This window comes from Arachis duranensis, chromosome 4 (genome assembly GCF_000817695.3).
Source record: "Arachis duranensis cultivar V14167 chromosome 4, aradu.V14167.gnm2.J7QH, whole genome shotgun sequence".
In the NCBI taxonomy this organism is placed as follows: Eukaryota; Viridiplantae; Streptophyta; class Magnoliopsida; order Fabales; family Fabaceae; genus Arachis; species Arachis duranensis.
Genome location: NC_029775.3, coordinates 11134828 through 11144892, shown reverse-complemented (window position 1 = coordinate 11144892; position 10065 = coordinate 11134828). Strand labels below are relative to the sequence as shown.

General features: G+C 31.5%; 2 protein-coding genes across 3 annotated transcripts; one reads left to right on the top strand and one right to left on the bottom strand.

Annotated features, from left to right (window-relative positions):
* The first annotated feature begins 2219 nt into the window (after positions 1-2219).
* On the top strand, positions 2220-4239 carry LOC107483351 (uncharacterized). 2 transcript variants are annotated; one of them, XM_021140080.2, is made up of 5 exons: positions 2220-2448; positions 2597-2672; positions 2787-2831; positions 3589-3686; positions 3891-4239. In XM_021140080.2, the coding sequence occupies exons 2-5, from the start codon at positions 2619-2621 to the stop codon at positions 3925-3927; spliced, it is 234 nt and encodes a 77-aa protein (XP_020995739.1). In that variant the 5' UTR covers positions 2220-2448; positions 2597-2618; the 3' UTR covers positions 3928-4239. The 2 variants fall into 2 exon arrangements, with proteins under 2 accessions (XP_020995739.1, XP_015959459.1); XM_016103973.3 differs by having other exon boundaries at positions 3886-4239.
* Positions 4240-4739: 500 nt separating this feature from the next.
* On the bottom strand, positions 4740-8618 carry LOC107483306 (boron transporter 1-like). The gene is made up of 12 exons (XM_016103937.3): positions 8475-8618; positions 8263-8345; positions 7927-8119; positions 7486-7624; positions 7161-7326; positions 6854-7020; positions 6427-6600; positions 6188-6283; positions 5888-6022; positions 5485-5804; positions 5127-5391; positions 4740-4967 (listed from the first exon to the last, which is right to left on the bottom strand). The coding sequence occupies exons 1-12, from the start codon at positions 8576-8578 to the stop codon at positions 4740-4742; spliced, it is 2070 nt and encodes a 689-aa protein (XP_015959423.1). The 5' UTR covers positions 8579-8618.
* Between the last annotated feature and the right edge of the window lie 1447 nt (positions 8619-10065).

Here is a 10065-nt window from a genome sequence, read left to right as displayed (position 1 = left end):
GTTGTTGTTTTTTTCTAATTAATTAAAGTATAATTTTGAATATGTTTATATTGTTATTTTTTTAATCTGGTTAATGAAAGGCTGTATAATTTTAAATGTGTTTTAGATGTATTTATATTGTTGTTGTTTTTTTAATTCTGGTTACTGAAAAGTTGCATAATTTTAGATGTGTGTATGTATTTAATTGGAGCCAGCTGAGCTTGTAATCAAACTCTCATGAAAGAATAATGACATTCTAGTTTTGGATGTGAAGATAATTTTTGTTCACTATTCTGCATTATTTGTAGTGGTTTGTCTCCTTTTTTTTTTAATTTTTTTCGATTAATGAAAAACAACATAATTTTAGATGTGTTTATATTATTTTTTATTTTTCTCTCGATTAATGAAAAGTAACATAATTTTGGATGTGTTTATGTTGTTCTTGTTTTGTTTTTTTTTTCCTGAATAATCAAAGGCAACATAATTTTTAATGTGTTTTTGTTTAATTGGACCAGTTGAGTTTATAATAATTTTCTAGTTTCGGATGTGTAGATAAAATACTTACATGAGTTTTTTTTATTTGAAGCAGATATGAGAAAATAATATAGTCTCTACTAGAGAAAGAGAGAGCGTGAACGAGAGATTGGTGATGATGATGTCACTAGAGAAGGAGAAAATAAAGGAAATACTTTATAATGATAAGAAGTTATAGATTCTTTAGTTGATAAAGTTTAAAATAAGAGTAGTTCTTAAAAATAGAAAATATGATTAATTAAAAAATTAAAATAATAAAATATTATATTTAAAAGCTGACTAGAGGTTGATTTGTGTTGTACAAGTAGCATTTCCCATTTTGAAATTAGATTTTTGGTTAAAATATCTAGTTTGAAAATTGGATTTCTAAAAATTGGTTTTAAAATTGAATTTTTAGTTTAAAAAATCTGGTTTTGAGGTTAAAAAATCTAGTTAGTAAATTGGATTTTTAAAAATTGGTTTTAAAATTAAATTTTTGGTTAAAAAATCTAGTTTTAAAACTGGACTTACAAAAAAATTGAATTCAAAACTGGATTTAAATATTAAAATCGGTTTTTATTTTTTCAAACTGGTTTAAAACCGTTTTTCCTTTTTAATCTGGTTCTAATTTGATTTTATAAACCATAAAATTGATTCTAAAGTGGATACAATTTGAATTTTTGAAAATCTAAACCATACCCACCCCTAACAATAATATCCAAATTATTGATTGGTTTAATATAANTCAATAAATTATTAAAAATTAAACTTTATAAAGTTTGGACCATAAATTGGTTATAAAGTTAAATTTTTATTGGCTATAAAGCTAAATTTTAAATGATTTCTTGAGTATTTATTAAAATAAAAAATTTAAAATTTTTATTAATAACAATCTTGAGAATAATGTATTTTTAAAAATTAGAATTCATAATAACTAAATTTAAAATTAATTAACATTTTACCAAAATTAAAACAGAATAAAATTATTTTTATATGGAAACCAATAAATAATCTAGATATTATTGTGGTCAATAAATTTAATAATACTAATTGACCAATAAAATATAATATTTTTGACAAATATTTTACTAATTTTAAATATTAAAAACTAGATTCTAAATCTTAAATTTTATAATTACATATAATTTATAATGAGATTTTTTAATAATTTATAAGAAATATTTATAATTATTATTTTTTTAATTTATTATTAAATGTTCTTTTTATTATATTTATTATAGGTATTATTAAATATATTTTTTATATACGTTTGGACCATAATAAATTAAATTAACTTACATTTATTTATAATTTTATATATCTTGGTCGATTTGTGTATATAGCTTAACGCACTAATTCAATCTTGTCTGTTTCAATTTATCCAGCCATTTTTGTTTATAAATGAACTTATTTCATTCAATTTACTAAGGACACAAACTTTTAATTAATTATTGCTTAGCTATGTAATTCAAATAAGTCACATTCAATTTACTGCTTCTTTCAATTCGATTTATACGTTTAACCAATTTGATTTATATAGAAATATAATTTATAGATCAATGTAACATTTTTTATTTGAGTAAAACATAGAAATTCCTATGTAATTTAAATCTCACCAATTTGATTTATATAGAAATATGATTTGAGATTAGCGTAATATTTTTTTAATTTAGATAAATCACGTAATATTGCACTAGCTATGCTTTATTTATGTGTTTTGCCTCTAAAGAGTGTCCTGCTTCGTAGACAGTATCCTTCTTTCACCTTAACATTCCAAATCTTTATTCCTTTGACGACAGCGCCGTCGCCAATCTCATCTCCACCTCCATCCGCTCCGCCCTAGACTGCCCAGCAACTTCCCGTAACTACCTCGCAAACCTCCTCCTCCTCCTGCCTCCGCCACAAGTTGATTTTGATTCCGAATTTTTCATCCATCGATATCAGATTGAGAATCAGGCAAGTACCAATGATCCCAATCCCTTGTTCTCACATTGGGTCTTGTTCAATTTCTTCGTTAGATCAAGCTTGCTCTCTGCCTTGAAACTGTTCGATGAATTGTCTTTGTGACGTTGAAGGACTTAACTTGTTTGGTTTCGTTTCGCAGGGTTGGGTAGTTTTCGCTGAAAATGCCGTCTCTTCAAACAGCACTGCCTCCTGAGCTGGCCAACAATGCCATTAGGGTCACAGACTATACTTTCTGATGCTTCCTTTTTAGTGGAATCTATGTGCTTGTGTTTGAAATTTGGGACCATTTTCTCTGCTGATAAAAATATCTTTTTTGTTTGTTTGTTCAGCTTTACCGTGAATGCCTACGAAGAGCTAAGTATATTGGCCATCGGGTACGTGATTTTCTCGCTTTTAGAAATGATGGGTTTCTTGTGTAGCCATGGTGAATTTTATTGGAGAGAAGATTAACAGTATTGTCTCAAGTTTGCGATCTATGTTTTCAAAAGACATTTTATTTGATTCTCACTACTATTGTATGTAAAGATTCAACATGTAGGATGACTGCCTGTTGATTCAGTATATAATCTTCGTGGTTATTCAAAGAAGAAGAAAGTAGTATAGTACTAGATATTATGTGGCTTCTAAACATATGAGATGCTTTACCCTTTTCATTAAGGGAATTCACATCACACAGTATTTAGCCCATGATGAGAGTAGTTGAGGAAAAGAAAATGATAAACATCAACGGTGGATTGCATATTAGTTGGTTGAGTATTATACTTAATACATTCATATAACTGATCCGTCTTGTTAATACTTAATGCGTTAAGTAAATAGGATAATAGGAGTATGTCTGAAGAAATTTGGCTTCTTTGAGTTTAAAGTGCGATTGTACTTTTAAAGGTGCACAATTTTAATTCTGATGAAAGCTTAATGAGCATCACACATGTATGTTTCATCCGTTTTTCTTTCTTTTTTTTTTTTTCATTCACATTACCTATGATCATGGTATTCTTGTTTATACTTTGTTAACGTCCTTTCACGGCTAGTAGTGTACTCCCTCCAGATTTGTGCTAGATATCTAATATGCATGTTAGAAAGATAAGATGTATGAAACTGATTACATTGTGTATTTGCATGCAATTGCAGCAACATAACACACAGCTTCTTGTTGATATGGTGAGACAACAGTTTAAGCAAAACATGCACGAGACAGATCCTGAAAAGATTCAGCAGTTAAAGGATAAGTAAGGATGTGCTTTTATATAGTGTATCCATGTTGACTGTTGAGCAAGTATTCTAGATTCCTCGCTTTTTTCTTCTTTAATTCCAGCAGATAATACACGGCTGATATCAGCATGAACATGAATGTGGGAGTTATTGCTGATATGCATACCACCAGTGATTCTGGGCGCAAAATAATATATTATTTCCCTTGGTTTGCAGTGCAGCAAGGGGACTTATCAACCACATACTATACGAGTCTGAGCAATTGTCTGGTCGTAAATTTAGCAAGAGTCCTAAAGCAGTTTAGTTGGCTCTGTTCTTAATGATTCAACCCCTTCACCAATGCAAGGTTTGGCAGATCTTCCATTGGCCGAACCTTCCAAAGGGCTGGAGAGATTGTTATACTCGTGAAAAAAAAAAAAAATTGTAGAAAATAGCATGGTGGCTTTTTCTCTTTTACTAGTGCTATTCATGTCAAGAGTTCTAAAGTTTCTTGAAATTACATTTTACGTTCTGTCAAATGACCTTGTCTATGATACATTAAAAGATTCCAAGGTGAAGTCTCCTTCAAGATATCGTGGCATTATGTTCCAATGTATGACATTGTTACTTCTGGATTTCTGATAGTTTAGGTGGTTAATTGAAACTGGTCTTTATGGTTTAGATTTTAGAATGTTTTGTTGCATTTGTACCTTTTTTTTTCATGTGAAACCAAGCATGGGGTATTGGGATTTTTTTTTTGGTCAAATGAATTTGGACAATCATAGGCATTACAAATTCACTCACACCACACTTACACATACAAATGATACTTAGCCTAGCCAAATCTTGAACCCAGGTGCACTTATTACAAGGCATACATGATTGACCACTAGACTAAGGCCTTGCATCCGGGATATTGGCCTATTGGGACTTGAGTGGAATTGGTTTGTGAAATAAAGGTTGTCTCAGCAGTCAGCCCATGCCTGAGTCACCATCTTTACTAACAAAAAAAGACACTCATTCTTGTCTTACAATTGAAAAAAAAAAAAACAAAAAAAACAAAAAAGGGACAAGACAAGAAAAAATTATTTTTACAATATCCCAACGTGATATCCTCTTAATTCTCTTATCCGAGGGCTGTATACTCTATCTGGCAAGCTCGAACTTCTCTGAAAATTTGCCAACTCTCCTGTTGGTGGGGTGGAGCTCCTTGTCTTTGGGCTGCAAACGCACCTTATCTCACCCCGGCTTCGGGTAATTAGACCATCTAGAATCTCTCCATCATCTGGGAAGGAAGCTGTCTTGCCCAAGTCTCCCTCCTGCAGAATCCGAGCAAGCATTGAATACATGAGGTTATGTCACGGTTTGGCCAAAAGCAACAACAAAGCCATTTCGCACATATTGGTATGCAATTTTCGCCATTTCGATGCAAGAATCATTTAAGTTCAATGCAGTATGATGATAGAGATAAATCTTACCGTGGCGTCGAACGGTGTGGCGGGTACTTCTTCATATTCTGCAGCATCTAAATCTTGGAGGTGCGCGGTTTTGAAAAACTTGGGCAGAATGTATTGTCTTACAGGAACAAGAAGCATGATCATAAGAGGGAACAGAACCCCAGCAATTGGAATCCATGTGATACCAAAACAAACAATCAAGTACACAGTCTGGAAGATCGTAAATGCTGCAATTCTTGTGAAAGGTACTGTTTCAATGTAAGTTGTGTGGCTCTCCTCCAAAACTCTATTAAAAAAAAACGAAAAGAGCAAAAGAGCAAGTTAGAGAATGAAACTCAATGAATTTTCTGGGGAGTTGAAATGGTGTTTAGGATAATACTTGTATCTCTTGCTCGGAGCAGTGAAAATTAGCAAAATGCGTTCCCAAAACTGGTTCCCAGGTAAATTCTCGATGGCCATGAATGCAAAATAACCACAGAGTACAGAAGTTGGAATCGTTTTCAAGAATGGCATTGCTGCTATGCATCCTCCAATCATTAAAGATTGGAGTAAGTTGCTCACTCTTTGTTCTTTGACCTCGATGGGCAATATGTCATTGATTTCCTTTTCGACATCAAATACTGACTCATCAATTGCAGCATTCATACTCTCCATGCTTGATGTCAATCGAATCGTTGACTCTTTCAACTCTTTTAACCCCTGCCAAAACAATAAAATGAAGATTATTCATGCCATTGGTGAAACAGTAAGGGTAACTAACAAAAGACAACGATTCTGCATACTCGAGAAGACTCCTGGTGAACTAGAGGGGTTTGCATCTGCTGGTAAGCTTCTTTTATGCTTTCATATAGTTGTCCCATGCTTGACTTCTTTGTTATACAACTTCGAGCCGTGGCGACAAGCTGGTTTCTAAGTATCTGACAATCACCAAAATGATTATCACGACAAAGTAACAAACATGACGAAACGATATCAAGAAAACATTATATATTCTGCTTCTGATTTTGCTTTATCATTTTACTCCTAATCATGGTGAAGCTGAAGCTCTACAAAGCAAGAAAACTGGAAAGCTGCATATCTACCTGGTGCTTTAGTGTAGCTAAGCTTTTGGTATGCATTGGAGATTGTGGAATCACACCATTTGATGGGGGAATTCCAATTAGACCACATAATATAACCTGTCATACATTAAAGAACTTCAAATGGAATCTAAATGAATCTGACTGCAAGGCGAAAGCGAAGAGCTTTAGGCATAAATAGCAAAGAACTGAAGGAATTTAAATACATGTAAGAGATGAAAAGAGCAAGGAGGATAATGTACCATGAATCCCAAAAGAAGTAAATCATAATGGAAAGAAGGTGGCTTTCTTAGATTGAATTCTTTCTGCTGAGCAAGCTGAGATGCCACACTATGATCAAAATAATAAAGCACAGCAATCATTGTTGCAGGAATAAATGCTCCAATGATATACATAATTGGCACATCCAGCATATCCTGTAGGTGATTTTTTGTGCGCAAATTTACATAGACATGTTAGGTAAATTTCTATGAACTGAGTTAGTGTAGGAACTCTTTTAAGCTAACATCTAATTAGACAAAAGCAGTTAATTTCGACACCAAACGATGTAAAACTCTAAAAGGGGCAGTCTGATGCACAAGCATCTCGCGTAACTTGATAAATGCATTAGTGGCTAATTGAATCACATATTGTAGCAACAAAAAAACTGGGATTTTCAAGTAATCATGCCTTTATGACAGTCCAGTTCTCATATGCACCCGGGGACCATGGATTCGGACTTGAGAGGCGCCTAGGTATTCCTTTTGGAACACTACCAGCTGGTATATAAGAAACAGCAGTCCATAACAGAACCATCAATGGGACACCATAATCTGCTATAAAGCTCCTTAACCATCCTGCAATTAGAGGGAAAATAAATCTTATAAGAACTATTGAAACATGATTAAAGAATATCCCCTAATGGAAGTGCTTAATATTTCTTGCAACTTTCTGCCAACAATCCACAAATTGACTATACAGAAAAGAAAATCCATACCTGAACCATACCGCCAAGACCTTGCTTTTCGGCTTCTCAATGCTGTAAGCAGTAGGCCAAAGGACAGAACCAAAGCAAACATGCCATTTCCAAATCTCCATGAGGGTTGAAACTCAGCTGATGCTGGATTTGCTCTTTCAGGTACATTAAACTCATTTATGAGTCCCTATTAAGCCAAATTATACAGCATCTTGAATCAATTGCCATCCAAATACATATGTATCACATAGCATGTTATTTTCCATTACTATACTAAACAACCACATAATGTTTAGACCTCAAATTTTATTTGAGATACTGAGAAAGCAGAAAAGTTATGCCTTACCCTAATAGCCTCTTGCATGAAGAGCATTGCAATAAGAAGGCCGAACAGTTCCCCGGCTATGCGCGTAAACCTGTTGATGATGGAGCAGGCTCCCAAGATAGCCAACAAGAACAAGAAAGCTGCTGTCCACAAGCATACCCTGCACATACAATGAATTCACAAGGCAAATAAGCTTAAGAGTGTTTGCGGGAAAAGTTAAAACAAAGAGCATAAATGATTAAGGAGAACCTGAAAACTTACAGCTCAAATATTCTACATGATTGAAAAAGCCAAAAACTTATTTTTTCTTTACCTAAACTCAATATTTTTTGAAGAAAGAAAATCATCCAAACATGTGAAAACAAACTTCTTTTAGCTAAAGAAAGTGATTTTATGACAAAATGAGTTAAACAAACACACCCGCCTAAGTCACTTTTGAATCTCAAAGTAAGAAGTCTATACCATGCACTCCATGCCAGAAAGAGCGAAGAACCCAAATCCGGTCTACTTTTAGCGAAATTGAACATGAATGTATACATAATCACAGTTGGTTCTGCGACTCCGAGAATCAACAGAGGCTGGCCTCCTAGAACAGAATGTATGAGTCCACACAATGCAGTAGATGCTAAGGTTTGAACTGCAGTAAGCACTCCATCTGGAAATTGTTGAAACAATGCACATGATCACACTTGAGGCTTACAGCTTACTGCATTAATCTTTCTTAATTAATCCATTAAGCTATCATTAAACAAGACTCCACACTTGGATCAAATCCAACAAACTAGGACTTTCATGTACCTGTATCTCTTTCCAATTGTTCTCCGAATGAAATAACGGGAATTGCTGAAGCAAAAAATATGTATGTAGTGGGGGCTAATATCCTAAGAAAACAATAATTCAATTACCAAGTTAACATATAAAAAAAAATGGTCCCAGAAAAAATATCAAAGTATAATAAATCAATAAAATAAAATAAAAGCGAGAATCTTTATATTATAAGAAAGAAGCACCTGAAACCAGCATTGAAACCACCAATCCAATCTTGCTTGTAACACATGAATCTTCCTTGAAGATCATTCTTTATTCCACGAAATGGAACAAATGTCTCTTCCATGGCTTAATAATAACCAAAGAAGCTAAATTTCCTTTGATGCTTTAACAGTTTAACACTGAACAATGAGTGACAAGTAGAACACCAAACACTTCAACAGAAAAGAAGAAAAAGAGAGAAACTTTGAGACAGAGACAAAGAGTTTGAGGGGGAAACTTCAAATATATAGAGGGTAATGCGAGACACAGAATTTCAAAAGGGAGGGAAAGAAAGGCAGTTAACCATTGCAAAAAGAACCAACTTTGTGGAAAAGAAAAAAAAAATGAAGAAACAATAAAACAGAAAAAGAAAGAGTAAATAACATTTTCACCAAGGACAGGTAGTCAATAATAAAAAATTAGGGTAAACTAAGACAATGATAACCAAAAGTTTATTTTGCTAATAAAAATAACTTCTAAAAAATGCCAACGGAAAATAAGTTCTTAAATTATTATAAAATATGAAAAAACTAATTAATAAATATTTATTTTTTTATAAGTGATATAAAAAAAATTTATATTTAATAGATGACTTATTTATTTGATCGACATTTTTGTAGTAATATTTAAATAATATTTAAAAGGTGCACGTAAAAAATTAGAGTAAAATTTGAACTTGAGATTTTTTTATTTAAAAAAACTTAGTCATTCACAATAAATCTTTTCTTAAAAAAGATTATTTGACATAAAATTATCAAATTTTAAAAATAAAAAGATTTTATTTTTTTATATTTAAAAAAATTCTATCAAAATTTGATTATTAAAGTCTTTTTTAAGAATACAATTTAATATTTAATTATTTATCGTTGAAATTTTTTTGAGTTATTTTTTTATCTTTGAGTACTATTTTTATAATTTATCCTAAAAAATAAATTACAATGTCACTCTTAATTATTCATTTTTCGAATAAAGAAAATTATTTTAAAATTTAATCCTTATATATAAGAAAGAGTATCTATAATAATACAAAGGTGTATTTTATATAAATAGTTGATTTGGTGAATGATATTGTATTGGAAGAGCTAAGCATCCAGACCACCAATCCAATCTTTTTATTTAAATGTGAATAAGTTATCAAAATTTTAATTTACCTTTCAATAACTAAATTAAATTATGTGTTTGGACTGATTACCAATATTTTCTTTCACAGATATAAGGAAAAAGGAATTAGGTTAGGGAATAAAAACAATAATTACAATTAGAAATTACTTACGTTTCAATGATTTTCATTAATGTTCCTTAAGTTTCTCTCTTTTTTTTATTAGATTTTTTTTATTTAAAACTAATATTATCAAAAGAACATGGGATAATGGTGCAACTGAAAATTTTGAAGGGATAAACGATGACTGAGAGTAGAAAAGGAATGAGGATTTGACATAATTAAGGTAAAGATTGGAATTAATTATTTATTTATCTTTTTTTATTAAAGATTTGTTTGGGTGAGTTTTTTTTTTTTAAATTTGAGTTATTTTTTAAAATATTTTATAAAAAATAAAAATAATTTTATAATTT

What these genes read in the sequence shown, in the direction of transcription:
- LOC107483351 (XM_016103973.3), top strand. Translation starts at nt 2,619, where the DNA reads ATGCCGTCTCTTCAAACAGCACTGCCTCCTGAGCTGGCCAACAATGCC. An exon ending in CTAAGTATATTGGCCATCGG is followed by an intron (nt 2,832 to 3,588) that starts GTACGTGATTTT and finishes ATGCAATTGCAG; the next exon opens with CAACATAACACACAGCTTCT. An exon ending in ATTCAGCAGTTAAAGGATAA is followed by an intron (nt 3,687 to 3,885) that starts GTAAGGATGTGC and finishes CTTGGTTTGCAG; the next exon opens with TGCAGCAAGGGGACTTATCA.
- LOC107483306 (XM_016103937.3), bottom strand. Translation starts at nt 8,578, where the DNA reads ATGGAAGAGACATTTGTTCCATTTCGTGGAATAAAGAATGATCTTCAA. An exon ending in TACTTCTTTTGGGATTCATG is followed by an intron (nt 6,284 to 6,426) that starts GTACATTATCCT and finishes AATGTATGACAG; the next exon opens with GTTATATTATGTGGTCTAAT. An exon ending in GCTCCGAGCAAGAGATACAA is followed by an intron (nt 5,392 to 5,484) that starts GTATTATCCTAA and finishes TTTTTTTAATAG; the next exon opens with AGTTTTGGAGGAGAGCCACA.